Genomic DNA, 20,143 nt, shown 5'->3' on the forward strand with positions numbered 1-20,143 from the left:
GCAATAACACATACAGTTGTAGTCAGAAGTTTACATACACTTAGGTTGGAGTCATTAAAAGTCGTTTTTCAACCACTCCACACAATTATTGTTAACAAACTATAGTTTTGGCAAGTCGGTTAGGACATCTACTTTGTACATAACACAAGTAATTTTTCCAACAATTGTTTACAGATAGATTATTTCACTTGTAATTCATTGTATCACAATTCCAGTTGGTCAGAAGTTTACATACACTAAGTTGACTGTGCCTTTAAACAGCTTGGAAAATTCCAGAAAATGATGTCATGGCTTTAGAAGCTTCTGATAGGCTAATTGACATCATTTGAGTCAATTGGAGGTGTACCTGTGGATGTATTTCAAGGCCTACCTTCAAACTCAGTGCCTCTTTGCTAGACATCATGGGAAAATCAAAAGACAAATAATTTAAGACCTCCAAAAGTCAGGTTCATCCTTGGGAGCAATTTCCAAACGCCTGAAGGTACCACGTTCATCTGTACAAATAATAGTACGCAAGTATAAACACCATGGGACCACGCAGCCGTCATACCACTCAGGAAGGGGGATGCGTTCTGTCTCCTAGAGATGAACGTACTTTGGTGCGAAAAGTGCAAATCATTCCAGAACAACAGCAAAGGACCTTGTGAAGATGCTGGAGGAAACAGGTACAAAAGTATCTATATCCACAGTAAAACGAGTCCTATATCGACATTACCTGAAAGGCCACTCAGCAAGGAAGAAGCCACTGCTCCAAAACCGCTGTAAAAAATCCAGACTAAGGTTTGCAACTGCACATGGGGACAAAGATCGTACTTTTTGGAGAAATGTCCTCTGGTCTGATGAAACAAAAATAGAACTGTTCGGCCATAATGACCATCGTTATGTTTGGAGAAAAAAGGGGGTCGCTTGCAAGCCGAAGAACACCATCCCAACTGTTAAGCACGGGGGTGGCAGCAGCATGCTGTGGGGGTGCTTTGCTGCAGGAGGGACTAGTGCACTTCACAAAATAAATGGCATCATGAGGAAGGAAAATTATGTGGATATATTGAAGCAACATCTCAAGACATCAGTCAGGAAGTTAAAGCTTAGTCACAAATGGGTCTTCCAAATGGACAATGACCCCAAGAATACTTCCAAAGTTGTGGCAAAATGGCTTAAGGACAACAAAGTCAAGGTATTGGAGTGGCCATCACAAAGCCCTGACCTCAATCATATAGAAAATTAATTTGTAGGCAGAACTGAAAAAGTGTGTGCGAGCAAGGAGGCCTACAAACCTGATTCAGTTACACCAGCTCTGTCAGGAGGTATGGGCCAAAATTCACCCAACTTATTGTGGGAAGCTTGTGTAAGGCTAGTCAAAACGTTTGACCCACGTTAAACAATTTAAAGGCAATGCTACCAAATACTAATTGAGTGTATGTCAACTTCTGACCCACTGGTAATGTGATGAAAGAAATAAAAGCTGAAAGAAATCATTCTCTCTACTATTATTCTGACATGTCACATTCTTAAAATAAAGTGGTGATCCTAACTGACCTAAGACAGGTAATTTTTACAAGGATTAAATGTCAGGAATTGTGAAAAACTTAGTTTAAATGTATTTGGCTAAGGTGTATGTAAACTTCCGACTTCAACTGTAGGTTTTTCCAGCAGAAGATTATGATTGATAATGTCAAAGCTACACTGAAGTCTAACAAAACAGCACCCACAATTTTCTTATTATACATTTATTTCAGCCAATCATCAATCATTTGTGTAAGTGCTCTACATGTTGAGTGCCCTTCCCTATCAGCATGCTGAAAGTCAGTTGTTAATTTGTTTACTATGACTTTGAAGGACGGCTCTCTCTCCCCTCCCCCGTTCACCCCTCCTTTCCCTTCCCAAAAGTATTAAACTGTCAAGAGAAGTAAAACAAGGTTGTCCACTGTCTGCATATTTATTTATTATGGCCATCAAAATGTTAGCTATTAAAATCAGATCCAACAATAATATAGAGAGGCTAGAAATCCAGGGCTTAAAATAAATGGTGTCATTGTACACTGACGACTCAAATGTCTTCTTAAATCCAAAATCTGGATCCCTGCACAGCCTCATGGAGGACCTAGATATGTGTTCTAACCTCTCTAGATTACAACCAAACTATGATGTGTTTTATTTTAAATTTTTAAATTTCACCTTTATTTAACCAGGTAAGCCAGTTGAGAACAAGTTCTCATTTACAACTGCGACCTGGCCAAGATAAAGCAAAGCAGTGCGATAAAAACAACAACACAGAGTTACATATGGGGTAAAACAAAACAGAGTCAAAAATACAACAGAAAATATATATACAGTGTGTGCAAATGTAGTAAGTTATGGAGGTAAGGCAATAAATTGGCCATAGTGCAAAATAATTACAATTAGTATTAACACTGGAATGATAGATGTGCAAGAGATGATGTGCAAATAGAGATACTGGGGTGCAAATGAGCAAAATAAATAAACAATAAACAATATGGGGATGAGGTAGTTGGGTGGGCTAATTTCAGATGGGCTGTGTACAGGTGCAGTGATCGGTAAGGTGCTCTGACAACTGATGCTTAAAGTTAGTGAGGGAGATAAGAGTCTCCATTTTCAGTGATTTTTGCAAATCGTTCCAGTCATTGGCAGCAGAGAACTGGAAGGAATGGCGGCCAAAGGAGGTGTTGGCTTTGGGGATGACCAGTGAGATATACCTGCTGGAGCGCATACTACGGGTGGGTGTTGCTATGGTGACCAATGAGCTAAGATAAGGCAGGGATTTGCCTAGCAGTGATTTATAGATGGCCTGGAGCCAGTGGGTTTGGCGACGAATATGTAGTGAGGACCAGCCAACAAGCGCTTACAGGTCACAGTGGAGGGTAGTATATGGGGCTTTGGTGAGAAAACAGATGACACTGTGATAGACTACATCCAATTTGCTGAGTAGAGTGGGCAAGTTGCAGCGGAGGGTGCACAGCTGGTGGCCGGGGTAGTGGTAGCCAGGTGGAAAGCATGGCTAGCCGTAGCAAAATGCTTGTTGAAATTCTCGATTATTGTAGATTTATCGGTGTTGATAGTGTTTCCTAGCCTCAGTGCAGTGGGCAGCTGGGAAGAGGTGCTCTTATTCTCCATGGACTTTACAGTGTCCCAAAACTTTTTGGAGTTAGTGCTATACGATGCAAATTTTTGTTTGAAAAAGCTAGCCTTTGCTTTCCTAACTGCTTGTGTATATTGGTTCCTAACTTCCCTGAAAAGTTGCATATCGCGGGGGCTATTCGATGCTAATGCAGTACACCACAGGATGTTTTTGCGCTGGTGAAGGGCAGTCAAGTCTGAGGAGAACCAGGGGCTATATCTGTTCTTAGTTCTGTATTTTTTGAATGGGGCATGTTTATTTAAGATTTAGAGGAAATTACATTTAAAGAACAACCAGGCATCCTCTACTGACGGAATGAGATCAATATCCATCCAGGATACCTGGGCCAGGTCAATTAGGAAGGCCTGCTCGCTAAAGTGTTTTAGGGAGCGTTTGACAGTGATGAGGGGTGGTCGTTTGACCGCGGACACGTTACGGACGCAGGCAATAAGGCAGTGATCGCTGAGATCCTGGTTGAAGACAGCGGAGTTGTATTTAGAGGGTAAGTTAGTCAGGATGATATCTATGAGGGTGCCCATGTTTACGGATTTAGGGTTGTACCTGGTAGGTTCGTTGATCATTTGTGTCACGCTCTGGCTCCGGGACTTTGTATTTTGAGCCAGGGTGTGTTCGTTTTGGTTGTGTTTTGTTTGGTTGGGTTGTCATTGGTTGTGTTTTCCTTGTTTGGTCAAGTGACTCCCAATCGGAGGTAACGAGTGTCAGCTGTCGGCTCGTTATCTCTGATTGGGAGCCATATTTAAACTGTCTGTGTTCACCTTGTGTTTGTGGGTTTTTGTTCCGTTATCAGTCAGTGTTACTGTGGACTTCACGATCGTATTTTGTTTTGTTGTTCCAGGCTTTAATTAAATAAAGTCATGTTCGCTCAACGCGCTGCGCTTTGGTCTACTCATTCGTCAGACGATCGTGACAGAAGAACCCACCATACCAGGACCAAGCAGCGTGTCCAGGAACAGGCAGCCTGGACGTGGGAGCAGCGTCGGAGGGTCGAGAGGCAACCCCAAAATTTTTTTAGGGGGGGGCACACGGCAGGGGCGACTGGGCAGCAGGAGGCTGCCACAGGGCGATTAGGTGAGGAGGCCACCAGGTTAAGGGGGCTACTGGCGAAGAGGGAGCAGGAGTTAGTGTTGCAGAGGATGGAGCTATTAGAGGCGATTAGGGAAAGGGTGAGAAATGAGGCACGGCGAGAGGAACTCGGTAGGCAGCTGAGGGAGCGGAGGGTTATGATGAAACCCAGTCCCGCTCCTCACACCAAGCAAGTGGTGTGCGTCACCAGTCCGGTCGGCCCGTTCCTGCTTTCCGCACTAAGTGTACGGTGCACGTCGCCAGCCCGTCCCGGCTCGTTCCTGCTTCCCGCACTAAGTGTACGGTGCGCGTCGCCAGCCCAGCCCGGCCTGTTCCTGCCTCTCGCACCAAGCCTACGATGTGCGTCGCCAGCCCGGCCCGGCCTGTTCCTGCCCCTCGCACTAAGCCTACGGTGTGCGTCGCCAGCCCAGCCCGGCCTGTCCCTGCTCCACGCACCAAGCCTACGGGGTGCGTCGCCAGCCCAGCCCGGCCTGTTCCTGCTCCACGCACCAAGCCTACGGTGTGCGTCGCCAGTCCAGCCCGGCCTGTTCCTGCTCCACGCACCAAGCCTACGGGGTGCGTCGCCAGCCCAGTCCGGCCTGTCCCTGCTCCACGCACCAAGCCTACGGTGTGCGTCGCCAGCCCAGTCCGGCCTGTCCCTGCTCCACGCACCAAGCCTACGGTGTGCGTCGCCAGTCCAGCCCGGCCTGTTCCTGCTCACGCACCAAGCCTACGGGTGCGTCGCCAGCCCAGTCCGGCCTGTCCCTGCTCCACGCACCAAGCCTCGGTGTGCGTCGCCAGCCCAGCCCGGCCTGTCCCTGCTCCACGCACCAAGCCTACGGGGTGCGTCGCCAGCCCAGCCCGGCCTGTCCCTGCTCCACGCACCAAGCCTACGGGGTGTGTCGCCAGCCCAGCCCGGCCTGTCCCTGCTCCACGCACCAAACCTACGGTGTGCGTCGCCAGCCCGGCCCGGCCTGTTCCTGCCACTCGCACCAAACCTACGGTGTGCGTCGCCAGCCCGGCCCGGCCTGTCCCTGCTCCACGCACCAAACCTACGGTGTGCGTCGCCAGCCCGCCCGGCCTGTTCCTGCCACTCGCACCAAACCTACGGTGTGCGTCGCCAGCCCGGCTCGGCCTGTTCCTGCCACTCGCACCAAACCTACGGTGCGCGTCGCCAGCCCGGCCCGGCCTGTTCCTGCCACTCGCACCAAACCTACGGTGCGCGTCACCAGCCCGGCCCGGCCTGTTCCTGCCACTCGCACCAAGCCAGGGGTGCGAGTCGCCAGCCCGGCCCGGCCTGTTCCTGCCACTCGCACCAAGCCAGGGGTGCGAGTGGTCAGCCTGGTCCAGCCTGTTCCTGCCACTCGCACCAAGCCAGGGTGCGAGTCGTCAGCCTGGTCCAGAACGTTCCTGCTACTCGCACCAGGCCAGGGAGTGCGAGTCGTCAGTCGGTGAGGCCCGTTCGGTTCCACGCAGCAAGCCAGGGGTGCAGTCGTCAGTCCGGTGAGGCCCGTTCGGCTCCACGCACCAAGCCAGGGTGCGAGTCGTCAGTCCAGTGAGGCCCGTTCGGCTCCACGCACAAAGCCAGGGGTGCGAGTCGTCAGCCCGGTCCGGCCAGTTGCTACTCACGCACCAAGCCAGGGGTGCGCATCGTCAGGCGGTCCGGTCCATTCCTGCTCCACGCACCAAGCCAGGGGTGTGTATCGTCAGCCCGGTTCGGCCAGGTGCTACTCCACGCACCAAGCCAGGGATGCGCATCGTCAGCCCGGTCCGGTCCGTTCCTGCTCCACGCACCAAGCCAGGGGTGCGCATCGTCAGGCCGGTCCGGTCCATTCCTGCTCCACGCACCAAGCCAGGGGTGTGTATCGTCAGCCCGGTTCGGCCAGGTGCTACTCCACACACCAAGCCAGGGATGCGCATCGTCAGCCCGGTCCGGTCCGTTCCTGCTCCACGCACCAAGCCAGGGGTGCGTGTCGTCAGTCCGGCTCCGGCCAGCGGGGCTAGACCGGATCAGGGGCGCTATGGGGGGTTGATTGGAGGGTGGTGGGCAAGGCCGGAGCCAGAACCGCCGCCGAGGAGGTATGCCCACCCAGCCCTCCCCTGTTTAGCTCTTATTGAGGCGCGGTCGCAGTCCACGCCTTTATGGGGGGGTACTGTCACACCCTGGCTCTGGGACTCTATTTGTTGAGCCAGGGTGTGTTTATTCTATGTGTTCTGTTTCTATGTTGGGTGTTCTAGGTTGTGTTTTTCTATGTTGGCCTGAGTGACTCCCAATCAGAGGCAACGAGTGTCAGCTGTTTGCTGGTTGTCTCTGATTGAGAGCCATATTTAAACTGTCGGTTTTCCTTTGTGTTTTGTGGGTTCTTGTTTCAAGTTGGTTGTGTTTGACCGTGTACTGTCACGTTACCGTCTTTTGTTGTTTTGTTCGCGTTTCGCTCAATAAATGAGTATGTTTGCCTGAAACGCTGCGCCTTGGTCTACTCCTTACCCTGACGTTCGTGACAATTTGTGTGAGATTGAGCGTATCTAGTTTCGATTGTAGGGTGGCCAGGGTGTTAAGCATATCCCAATTTAGGTCACTAAGCAGTACGAACTCTGAGGATAAATGGGGGGCAATCAATTCACATATGGTGTCCAGGGCACAGCTGGGGGCTGAGGGGGGTCTGTAGCAAGCGGCAACAGTGAGAGACTTATTTCTGGAAAGGTGGATTTTTAGAAGTAGAAGCTCAAACTGTTTGGGCACAGACCTGGATAGTATGAAAGAGCTCTGCAGGCTCTCTCTACAGTAGATTGCAACTCCACCCCCTTTGGCAGTTCTATCTAGACGGAAAATGTTGTAGTTGGGGATGGACATTTTACAATTTTTGGTGGCCTTCCTAAGCCAGGATTCAGACACTGCTAGAACATCAGGGTTGGCGGAGTGTGCTAACGCAGTGAATAACTCAAACTTAGGAAGGAGGCTTCTGATGTTAACGTGCAGAAAACCAAAGCTTTTACGGTTACAGAAGTCAACAAATGATAGCTCCTGGGGAGTAGGAGTGATACTGGGGGCTGCAGGGCCTGGGTTAGCCTCTACATCACCAGAGGAACAGAGGAGGACTAGAATAAGGATACGGCTAAAGGCTTTAAGAACTGGTCTTCTAGTGCGTTGGGTACAGAGAATAAAGGGTGCAGATTTCCGGGTGTTGTAGAATAGATTCAGGGCATTATGTACAGACAAGGATATGGAAGGATATGAGTACAGTGGAGGTAAACCTAAGCGTTGGGTAACAATGAAAGAGATAGCATCATTGGAGTCACCGATTGAGCCGGTCTCTGCGTGTATGGGGGGTGGAACAAAGGAACTATTTGAGGCAGTTTGAGAGGGACTTGGGGTTCTACAGTGAAATTGTATAATAAGAACTAACTGGAACAGCAATAGGCAAGTCATATTGACATGGGAGAGAGGCATAAAGCAATCACAGGTGTTATTAGAGAGAGCTAAGACAACAACTGGTAATGGCGATAAAGTTTGGGCTGAGGCTAAACAGATAAACAGGACAGGGTACCGTGTAAAGGAACAGTCCAGCAGGCATCAGCTGTGCAGCTGAGTGATCATAAGGTCCAGTGAACAGCAATATGTGAGTCCGAGAGCAGTTCGAATTGGTACTACAGCACAGCGATCAGGAAGCACGGCTGTTGTTTGCGTGTGCTAGCGGGCCGGGGCTAGCAGATGGATCTTTGTGGTCGTCGCAACGGGAAGCCTGTTGAAACCACATCAGACGATTACGTCGGCAGACCAGTCGTGATGGATCGGCGGGGCTCCGTGTCGACTCTAGGAAGTCCCGTCCTGTTGACAGAGAGGTAGATAGCCGGGAGATGTGCCTGACTCAAGGCTAGTTCAAGGCTGATTAGCCAACAACAATGTTCATTTGGTTGCAGCTAGCTAGTTGCGATTATCCAGTGTTAAAGGTCCAGTGATTCAGTGATTCCGGCAGAAAATCCGATAGGTTCTGGGTTGATAACTCGCTGTGCAGACAGTGCAGACTGGCCGATAATAGTCCAGGCTAGAGCTGGCTGGTAGGTAGTGCAGGCCACATACAATGGTGAAAAACCGCTAATGGTGTCTAATAGCATTGTGTACCATATTATGCATTGGATTGCTAAAAAATTAAGATTTTACATTACCGTGTAGTTTACCAATAAAATGATGTGATGGTGAAGTGGACATACTTGGTATTCATTCCCTAAATAAATAATTTTAACAGAAAGTTAGCAAAAATAAATAAGATCTTGCAACCATTAAAATGTAAATACCTGTCTATTTGTAGAAAAATCACAGTGATTAATTATTTAGTCATATCCCAGTTTACCTATTTACTTATGCCCCTGCCTATGCCGAACAATTTGTCTTTTAAATTATTTGAGCAAAAACTATTTCACTTTATTTGGATCGGCAAGCCAGACAAAATAAAATGTGCTTATTTATATAATGAATATGAGTTTGGGAGGCTAAAATTATTAGATATTAATGCATTAAACCTCTCACTAAAAGCATCAGTCATACAAAGTTATACTTAAACCCGAACTGGTTCTCCAGTAGATTAGTAAGAATGTCTCCCCTTGTTCAAAAGTAGCCTTTTTCCCTTTATCCAGATTACAACCTTTCACTTTCAGTTAATTGAAAATGGATTTTCTTTTAAAATATTGCCCTTTCTAAAAAAAAGCCATACAAAGCTGGTTGGAATTCCAGTTTCATCCTCCAGAAAAAACAACAAATATTACAACAAATAACATGGTTAAATTCAAATATACTAATTTATATAAAAAATAAAAAATAAACATTATTTTTATGATGTCTTTTCATAGTGTTTTGGGAACAAGGTTAAATCTATTAGATAGGGGACTCTTGGTGCCACAGAGTCTGGATGCCAAGAATTCCAGTATGTTCGAGGGAGCTTACTGGTGTTTATCTTAGAATGATTGATATATGGAATATACTGACTTGGGGTACAAGGTAATACCATCAAAGAAGGGAGTGCCAACTGATGGTTACCAGATGTGGAAGCAATATGTAACATGGACTATAAGAAGAGAGATATTTTCTTTGTCTAGTAGTTCGGATGACAAGAGGCAAAGCACGCGCCTTTTGTTAGATGAACCCGGTACCGTATCTATTAAATATTTTGTATTAACTCCCCATATAATTGTTTAAGTATATTATTGCATACTGAATTACTTGACACCAGAGAAACTCATCATAACAATTATTTTTATTAATTTTTTACAAAGGAATTATCTTTGTTAATGATATCATGAATACGAAAGGTGGAGTTATGTCACGTGCAGTTAACAAACATATGCTACACGATCAAAAGTATGTGAACACTTGCGCATCGAATATCTCATTCCAAAATCATTGGCATTAATATTGAGTTGGTCCCCCCTTCGCTGCTATAACAACCTCCACTCTTCTGGGAAGACTTTCCACTAGATGTTGGAACATTATTGCGGGGACTTGCTTCCATTCAGCCACAAGAGCATTAGTAAGGTTGGGCACACATGTTGGGCGATTAGGCCTGGCTTGTAGTCGGCGTTCCAATTCATCCCAAAGGTGTTCGATGGGGTTGAGATCAGGGCTCTGTGCAGGCCAGTCAAGGTCTTCCACACCAATCTCGACAAACCATTTCCGAATGAACTTCGCTTTGTGCACTGGGGCATTGTCATACTGAAACAGGCAAGGGCCTTCCCAAAACTGTTGCCACAAAGTTTGAAGTACAGAATTGTCTAGAATGTAATTGTATGCTGTAGCGTTAAAATGTCCCTTCACTGGAAGTAAGGGGCCTAGTACGAACCATGAAAAACAGCCTCAGACCAGAATTCCTCCTCCACCAAACTTTACAGTTGGCACTATGCATTGGGGCAGGTAGCGTACTCCTGGTGAAGCGTGATTCATCACTCCAGAGGACGCATTTCCACTGCTCCAGAGTCCAATGGCAGCGAGCTTTACACCACTACAGCCGACGCTTGGCATTGCGCATGGTGATCTTAGGCTTGTGTGTAACTGATACGCAAAACATGTCCCCCCCCTGTCCCCAGTGAAAGTTGCGCCCCTGGCTATAACCATTATCTATGTATGAGGTCCTACAGTTAGACCACTTGTTACTTCCTGACTGAGTCACTGCTCAACTTGAGCAGAAATGTCATACATGACAAGCGAGGGAGGGGAGCTCTATGTTGAACCAACTCCATATTAATGCCCATGATTTTGGAATGAGATATTCGACGAGCAGGTGTCCACATAATTTTGGTCATGTAGTGTATGTTGGTATAGACCCCTTTCTGTGTTTACAAACACGAGGAAGATGCGCGCAAGTTGGTGACAGAACAAGGGGGAGATCTTATAGAACGCCAGCAAAAGAAAGCCTCTATTTACATATTGCTTATGAGTACATTTCACACTACTTTTGGATTATAGTTGGATTTTAAGGCTCGTGTGAATGTCCAGCTTAATATATTGTTTTGTCATCATTGCAAATCAACTGCATTATACTTAAAAAACACTTCAACCTCAACCAGTAAAATGGCTTTTTGGCTAGCTTTTGCTACAGCCGATATCAATGAGCGTTAGCCTTCTAGCTAACAACTGCTGCATCCAAAATAGTTATTTTACAAAGATCACAACCAAGAATTATCGTAGCAAATGTTCAAGCATGAATCAAAGCATCATTGTAAGCGTATGAGAACCCCAAACAGTAATTTTGTTTAGAAGTAATAAAAACATAAATCCACGTCGCGCACATCTGTGCGTGACGTCAGTGTGTTGTGTGCTGAAAAAGGGTCTATTGTACTTCAAACTATGTGTAGGCAGTTTGCTTAGGATTCAAACCTTCTCAAACAGCCTAATTCATACTTTCCCCCCCTTTTTTGTTGAGATGTGTTTTGAGTACCTCCAATATAGTTCATTTGAGAATTTTCAGAGATTGGTGTCATATTGGCTTAGTTATGGTGATAGGGAGATTGGCATTTAACACTGAGCTTCATCCAATCCCTATAATAGACATGACTATCTTCTCATCTATAATGGTCACAGCACAGATCATGATACAGGATGTGAAAGACTTGATCACACGTACATTGTTTGAAGGAAATTGTGAATTGCAATGCATATGACAAAAAGTTATATTTAATAATGTGGTTTTAGTGCTACTGACTGAGTGTGAGTAATAGCCCTGACTAAAGTTAACGTGGCGGAATGGTACAGTAACAATCTTATGAGAATTTATACTAATTTCAAGAGATTTCACCTTTAGCTTCTGAAAACCTTTGAGTTTTGCAATGTGGAAATGTTAGATTAATTTGTATTTTAAGAATAATGACTAAAGGATTTCACCCCAAATACAGTATAAATGTGTGAACGGTGTTAAGAGTTATAATGTAGTGTCAACCCACTAACAGAGGGGGAGGAGTTAGAAACTGCTGAGAAAGCATTCCAGGGTGAAGGGGACTGAGAAGCTGTGAAAAGGTGGGCGGAGCAAAGTGCCTTTGTGTGTCAAGGGATATAAAAGCTGTATGTATGTTTTTTGGCGCCAGAGCTCTCCATGAATAAAAATACAGATCATTCTTGCTGGTTGTGGACCTTGAATCATTTATGATTAAAACCAGAGCCTTACAACCCCTAGTAATGATTCAAGCTTAGATTGAATTAGAGATAGAAATTCTCATGACAGGAAAACATAGTCAAAATAAATATTCTCAAAAACATTACATTTAATGCTTCCCTCAAGGGAAGAGTTAAATCACCCCACCATCAGTCAGAGACAAAATATGGAAAGTCCTGATAGCAAAAATAAAGAAATCACGTTATTTGTGAAATGGGTAGTGTGAGCAGATGGTAATATTTCCTTTATATGTCAATGCCATTAGTCTCTGAAGGAGGGTGGTTATCTGACAAGAGAAAGAAAGATCCTGCTAAGCAAGTAAGTGATTGTCTTTTAGACAGTAAAAGTATCATATGCAATGCTAACATTCTAGTGATAATCAAATGTTTCTTATTCCCTCAGATCCTGTACAAAGAGGAGGGGATGCGGAGTGAAACATTACCGTGGCCTTTTCTTATTCATTGCATTTGGCTTGAAGGTAGGATACAAATATAGATGTATACAGTATAAAATATTGTATTTATTTATTATTTATTTATTCAGTTTTACACAAGAAAATACAAAACAATGTGAGGAGAGTTAAAAAGAGAAGTGAAAAGTACATGTGCAGGGGAGATAAAAAAAAAACTTGAGGTGCTAGTAAGGCACCTCCTTTCAAATATTAATAGAACAAAATTAACAATAAAATGGCATCTTGATTTGTTCAAATCAACCCCTGTGACTAGACAAAGAAAGATCAGGGATTATATTTATTATACTCATATTCCTTGACTGTGTCCAACACCTCTTACTAACATTTCCCCCACTGCGATTTGAGTGATGGTAGTTGATGCCTCGTCATGGACTGCTGAGGTGCCCAGCTCAGTGTCCGGCTTGCAGGGCTCGTGCATCGTGATTCCCTGCTCATTCAACTACCCAGAACCAGAGGAGAAGCCCTCTGAATTCACTGGCATCTGGTTCAAAGACACCAATGATGTTATATACCACCCAGACAGTTCCAAAGTATTCAAAGACTACAAGGGTCGTACAGAGCTGGTGGGAGACCTCCGGCAGAAGAACTGCTCACTCAGAATCGACCTGCTCCATCGCAGTGACAAAGAACCCTTTTATTTAAGACCATGACAAGTATTCCTACATACGTGACACAGTCTCCATTGCAGTGAGCAGTAAGTTCCCTTGGGAAGAATTGACAAGGAGAATTTCAATTTATGTAATACAGTATCCCATTATTTACCCTAATGATAGCTATAGCTTCTTCTAGATTACAATTATAGTGCTGAAAGGACAGACCCAAGAACTAGTGGATGCACACCTCAAAAGAACTGCAATAACTGTTCTCTTCTCTTTGCTGATTTCAGGCTCTCCAGACCCCCCCTCTCTGTCAGTGAGGGAGGAGGTGAAGGTGGGGGAGGAGGTATCTGCCTCCTGCTCTGTGTCTCACTCCTGCCCATCTGATCCCCCTCTCCTCACCTGGAGCCACTCCGGAACACCCAGTGTCTAATCACAGCAGCTGACCAACGGCCAGTGGGAAGTGACATCATCCCTGACCTTTACCCCCAGCATCACTGATCACAACAAGTCTCTGGTCAATGTCAAATGTAAGTGGACCACACCTGTGTGTTAATAACACTGGAAGATTTACACTTTGATTTCTGTGAAAACAGAATGCTTCTGTGCATATGACAAAAGTGAAACAATACATTAAATTGAACTAATTTGAAAAGGAATCATGAACTTTGTCCAGATCCTGGATTTGGCATACTTCACTTTTTAAATTGAAATATATTTAGCATGTGATTGATACACTGAATCTGTCCTAAGATCTGTATTACATAGTAATATCATTCTTACTAATGTTGATATTTATAGATGCCCCAGTGGATGTGAAGGTTGAGGGAGTGTCCAGTGTGAAGGAGGGAGACTCTGTAGAGCTGAGATGCTCCAGTGACAGTAACCCTGCTGCCCACAGCTACCGCTGGCACAACAGCAGAGGGCCTCTGCCCACCACGGGACCTACCATCACACTGGAGAATGTGACCAGACTCACTGAAGCCCTCTTCTGCACTGCCATCAACACAGAGGGACGAGGCCAATCCAGCCCACTGAAACTCAATGTAGAGTGTAAGTAGATGCCGATGTTCTGTCAATAAGGATCATGTCCTTTCTGTGTATATAAGATGAAGACAATACTCTTCAGGATGTAGCACTACATGTTCAGTTGAAACCAAACTGTTTATCATTCTCATCCCAGACCCCCCTGAGATCAAAGTGGGCTCTGCATGCACATTAGACATCTCCATGGTAACCTGTCTGTGCATTGTGTATTCGGAGCCCCCCGGCACTGTGGAGTGGTCTCTTCCAGCAGGACCCCTGCCCAGTACCAGGGTGGAGAGGCATGGGTCAGTTACCATGGTGACCCTACAGAGGGCACTAGGCTTCTCAGAGACCGTCCACTGCAATGCCAGCAACACACAGGGCAATGCCACCTTGTCCTTCACTGTGTCCACAAATGGTAAGGGAAACAGTGGGGAAAAGTGTATCATAAATGAAGTATTATATACTATATTTACATCATAAAGGATATTATGGGTTCATTAATAAATCATATTTATTTGTTTTTGGACAGATAAGATGTTGATGCTGTACGTTTCAATTGGTATTGCTGCATTAGTGGTGGTAGTAATACTAATTCCCATGTCAGCTTGCCTGTTGACCAAGAATGGGTAAGTTGCTCTTTTTGTTTTTGGAGGGAGTTACACGGATTTGTATTTGTTTTTAGCTGTTTTGTTCTGTTTTGATAACTTCGCATAATTTTTCTCAACTGTAGGAGTTGTCATAGTGACCAGCCAGTAACCAGCAAGCAGGACGTGGATATAGCCAAGGGTATCACATCAAGGTATATTTCTAGAGGCTGTTCTATCTGTGATCATAATGTATACATCCTGCTTGCTGAGTTGCTAAAGACCATTAGCCTACATTCACTCTTGTTGTGTCATATAAAGAGAATGCATCACATAGTGGCCCTAACTCTATCCACAGGAAAGAGCAGAAAGACTCCAGCAGTGAAATCCACACAAACTACTACACCAACGATCACCTATATGGCAACATGGAGGTATGTACTGTAGGCCTACTGCAGACATTTACAGTAGATATCTGAGAAGAACTTTGCTCTAAATACAAAGGATTGAAAAAACAATAGAGGTGTTGATGATGATGATGATGATGATGATATCTCTGATCTGGTTTCCTGTAGGCTGAAGAGGATGGCGACCCATACGAGTATGTTGGTGGAGACGATGCAGTCTATGCCAACTTGTGAACACAATAGGAAGCATGTGGGAGTCTGGCTCAGAGGCCATGGTACTCAGTCTGTCAAGGTTTCCAGTTTAACATTTTAACCCAATGTAGCAGAGCTGGCGACTGCTTATATATGTTAGCTTTATGGTTCTTGTGGCTAAAGAATATGGTACATTCTTATTTGTGTTGTGGCTTTGTGTTATGGCTTTTACAGTACTTTTAAAAAAAGGGCTAATGCTTGGGTAATTCAGGCTCTTTGGTATCACATACACTTATGTCAGTCTCATTAAGACTGCAGAACTGTGTGCAAACTTCACCTTTAATTACAGAACACAACATAACACATTAACTGGCATGACAATCCGTCTCATTAGTCAAAATGCATTTTTATTGTACTTGACACATACCAAAAGCATAACATGCATTTAAATGCACTTAAATTACTACAGAAATGATACATTATCTCTCATGTAGTGACTCCATGTCTTTCATGTGTATAACAAAGAAACAAACTGTCAGTGTAGCTGTAGGTGGTTGTGGTGATGGAATCAGGCGCAGGACGCACAAAGTAAGTCCAAAAGACTTTAGTTGTTTGGCAACAAAACACAGTACGAAAACAAACGCCCTGAGGCGAGAAACTCCGCACACAGGCGAAATAAATCGGGCGCACAAAATACGTGCGACAAAATACTCCAAAAACACAGAATGGAGAGCAGCTCAACCGAGCAAACTGTACATACAAAAGCTAAGCGCACGACAGTGAAAACAATCACACACAACACTAGACAAACACAACGAGAACTTATAGGACACTAATTACACTAAACGATAACAGGTGTAACAACAATCAGACAAAAGCAAACGAACATAGAAACATGCAACGGTGGCAGCTAGTATTCCGGAGATGACGAACGCCGAAGCCTGCCCGAGCAAGGAAGAGAGGCAGCCTCGGCCGAAACCGTGACAGTACCCCCCCCCCTTGACGCGCGGCTCCAGACGTGCGCCGACTCCGGCCTTGGGGACGACCAGGAGGACGCGGAGCAGGGTGCGTCGGGTGCCCACGATGGAATTCCGTCAGGAGAGATGGGTCCAAAATGTCTCTCCTCGGCACCCAGCACCGTTCCTCCGGGCCGTACCCCTCCCACTCCACTAGATATTGGAGACCCCCCATCCGACGTCTCGAATCCAAGATGGACCGCACGAGTACGCCGGTGCCCACTCGATGTCCAATGGGGCCGGAGGAGTCTCCCTGATCTCACTTTCTTGGAGTGGGGCCAGCTACCACCGGCCTGAGAAGAGACACATGGAACGAGGGGTTAATACTTTTATACTCAACAGGTAGTTGTAATTTGTAACACACCTCGTTCAACCTTCTCAGGACTTTAAATGGCCCTACAAACCGCCGACCCAGTTTCCGACAGGGCAGGCGGAGGGGCAGGTTTCTGGTAGAGAGCCAGACTCGATCACCAGGTGCGTACACCGGTCCCTCACTGCGGTGGAGATCGGCGCTCGCCTTATGACGACGGAGGGCCCGCTGCAGGTGGACGTGTGCAGCGTTCCATGTCTCCTCCGAGCGCCGCGCCCACTCATCCACCACAGGAGCCTCGATCTGGCTCTGCTGCCAAGGTGCCAGAACCGGCTGGTAACCCAACACACATTGGAAAGGGGGTTAGGTTAGTGGAGGAATGGCGTAGGGAATTCTGGGCCATTTCGGCCCAGGGAACGCATCTTGCCCACTCCTCCGGCCGGTCCTGGCAGTATATTCTAAGAAACCTACCCACATCCTGGTTCACGCGTTCCACCTGCCCATTACTCTCCGGGTGGTAACCCGAGGTGAGGCTCACCGAGACCCCAACCGCTCCATAAAAGCTCTCCAGACTCTGGAGGTAAATTGGGGACCTCGATCAGACACAATATCCTCGGGTACCCCGTGAGTGCCGGAACACATGGGTGAATAGTGCTTCGGCGGTTTGCAGGGCAGTAGGAAGGCCCGGCATAGGGAGCAAACGACAGGCCTTAGAAAACCGGTCCACAACGACCAGTATAGTGGTATTCCCCTGTGAAGGAGGAAGGTCAGTGAGGAAATCCACCGAGAGGTGAGACCATGGTCGTTGTGGAACGGGCAGGGGTAGTAACTTACCCCTAGGCAGATGTCTAGGCGCCTTACACTGGGCGCACACCGAGCAGGGAGGAAACATAAACCCTCACATCCCTCGCCAACGTGGCCACCAGTACTTGGCACTAAGACAGTGCACTGTCCGGCCGATACCAGGGTGTCCAGAGGAGGGTGACGTGTGAGCCCAATAGATCAATCGATCCCGAACCTCGAGCGGAACGTACTTCCGACCCTCCGGGCATTGAGGTGGACTAGGGTCGGTGCGTAACGCCCGCTCGAGTTCAGCATCGACCTCCCACACTACCGGTGCCACCAGACATGACTCCGGCGAGTATGGAGTGGGCTCCACGGACCTCTCCTCCGTGTCATACCGCCGAGACAGTGCGTCTGCCTTACCGTTCTGTGACCCAGGGATGTACGTGATCTTAAATGTGAACCGGGTCAAAAACATATTCCACCTCGCCTGGCGAGGGTTCAGCCTCCTCGCTGCCCGGATGTACTCCAGGTTACGGTGGTCCGTCAAAATGAGGAAAGGGTGTTGAGCCCCCTCAAGCCAGTGCCCCCACACCTTTAGGGCCTGTACCACGGCTAACAGCTCCCTGTCCCCCACGTCATAGTTTCGCTCCGCCGGACTGAGCATCTTGGAATAAAAAGCACAGGGGCAGAGTTTAGGTGGCGCGCCGGACCGTTGCGACAGCACGGCTCCTATACCGGCCTCTGACGCGTCCACCTCTACCTGAAATGGCAAAGAGGGATCCGGATGCGCCAGCACCGGAGCCGAGGTAAACAGGTCCTTCAGCCTCCCAAACGCCCTGTCCGCCTCGGCTGACCACTGCAGACGCACCGGACCCCCCTTCAAAAGAGACGTTATGGGAGCTGCCACCTGCCCAAAACCCCGGATAAACCTCCGGTAATAATTGCAAACCCCAAAAAACTGCTGCACCTCCTTCACAGTGGTTGGCGTTTGCCAATCACGCACGGCTGACACCCGGTCTACCTCCATCTTCACCCCTGACGCAGACAACTGATAACCCAAAAAAGGAGACCGACTCCTGGAAGAACAGACACTTCTCTGCCTTGACATACAGGTCGTGCTCCAACAGTCTCCGTAACACTCGGCGCACCAGGGCCACATGCTCGACTCGGGTAGGCGAGTACACGAGAATGTCATCGATGTACACGACCACCCCCTGCCCCTGCATGTCCCTGAAGATCTCATCCACGAAGGATTGGAAAACTGAAGGAGCGTTCATCAACCCGTATGGCATGACAAGATACTCGTAATGGCCCGAGGTGGTACTAAAGGCTGTCTTCCATTCATCGCCCCCCCTAATGCGCACCAAGTTGTACGCGCTCCTGAGATCTAATTTAGTGAAGAAACGCGCCCGTGCAATGACTCCGTCATGGTCGCAATCAGCAGGAGTGGATAACTGTACTTCACCGTGATCTGATTGAGACCACGGTAATCAATGCACGGGCGTAATCCTCCATCCTTTTTCTTCACAAAAAAGAAACTCGAGGACGCAGGGGAAGTGGAGGGCCGTATGTATCCTTGTCTCAGAGATTCGTCTATGTACGTCTCCATAGCTCTCTTCTCCTCCTGAGACAGAGGATACACATGGCTCCGTGGGAGCGCAGCTCCTGTCTGGAGGTCTATCGCACAATCTCCCTGCCTATGGGGAGGCAACTGTGTCGCCCTCGACTTACTGAACACAATAGCCAAATCCCCATACTCAGGGGGAACGTGCAATGCGGGCACCTGGTTTGGACTCTCCACCGAGGTAGCCCCTACGGAAACACCTAAACATCGACCCACACACTGGGCAGACCACTCCATCAGAGCCCTCTCCTGCCACGAAATAGATGGGTTATGGGTACTCAACCAGGGCATGCCCAGCACCACCGGATACGCAGGCGAGTCGATCAGAAATAGCTGGATCATCTCCTGATGACCCCCTGCGCACACATCCTAAGTGGCGCAGTGACCTCCCTGATCAAGCCCGCACCCAACGGACGGCTATCTAGGGCATGAACGGGGAAGGGAACGTCAACAGGGAGAAGGGGAATCCCTAAGGCTAAGCAAAACTTCTTATCAACAAAATTCCCAGCCGCGCCTGAATCTACCAGCGCCTTATGCTGGGAATGAGGTGCTACCTGTGGAAAACGCACAGGTATACAGAAATGTGCAACAGAGAGCTCTGGGTGAGTGGGGCGCCTACTCACCTGGAAGGACTCCCCAGTGCGGGACCCGTCGTCCTCTCCCCTAGGAGGCCATCCCCAGCACCTAGCCGCGGTGTGTCCTCCCCGACCACAGTTGGTGCAGGAGATGGACCCCCTCGTAAGCCGACCCTCCTCTCTAATCGCGCCAGCGCCCGAGCTCCATGGGGCACGGCTCGGGAGGCGCTGGAGGGTGAAATGGACGGACCCCCTCGGGACGTCCGCGGGTAGCTAGCAGGGTATCCAGCCTGATGGACATGTCGACCAACTGGTCGAACGAGAGGCTGGTGTCCCTACAGGCCAGCTCCCGACGGACGTCCTCGCGTGAGACTACATCGGTAGTGATCGATGAGAGCCCGCTCATTCCACCCTGCATCCGCCGCTAGAGTACGGAATTCCAAGGCGAACTCCTGGGCACTCCTCTTCCCCTGCCGGGAGGCAGACCAGACGCTCCCCGCCGCTTTCCTCCGGGGATGGTCAAACACCGCCCTGAAGCGGCGGGAGAACTCGTCGTAGGTGATGGTGTTCGCGTCGATTCTCCTCCACTCTGCGTTGGCCCATTCCAACGCCTTCCCGGAAAGGCAGGAGATCAGGCGGACACGCTCTCGTGTCCCGAGGGCGCCGGGTGCACGGTGGCCAGGTAAAGCTCCA

The 20,143-nt window shown here is 47.9% G+C and overlaps 1 protein-coding gene across 1 annotated transcript; it reads left to right on the top strand.

The window, feature by feature from the left end:
* Positions 1–13,712: 13,712 nt before the first annotated feature.
* Positions 13,713–14,586, top strand: LOC121543799 (Schwann cell myelin protein-like). The gene is made up of 3 exons (XM_045212633.1): positions 13,713–13,980; positions 14,111–14,371; positions 14,486–14,586. Exons 1-3 carry the CDS (start codon positions 13,713–13,715, stop codon positions 14,584–14,586), a joined length of 630 nt encoding a protein of 209 aa, XP_045068568.1.
* Positions 14,587–20,143: the final 5,557 nt, after the last annotated feature.

This window comes from Coregonus clupeaformis, unplaced genomic scaffold (genome assembly GCF_020615455.1).
Source record: "Coregonus clupeaformis isolate EN_2021a unplaced genomic scaffold, ASM2061545v1 scaf0033, whole genome shotgun sequence".
Lineage (NCBI taxonomy): Eukaryota > Metazoa > Chordata > Actinopteri > Salmoniformes > Salmonidae > Coregonus > Coregonus clupeaformis.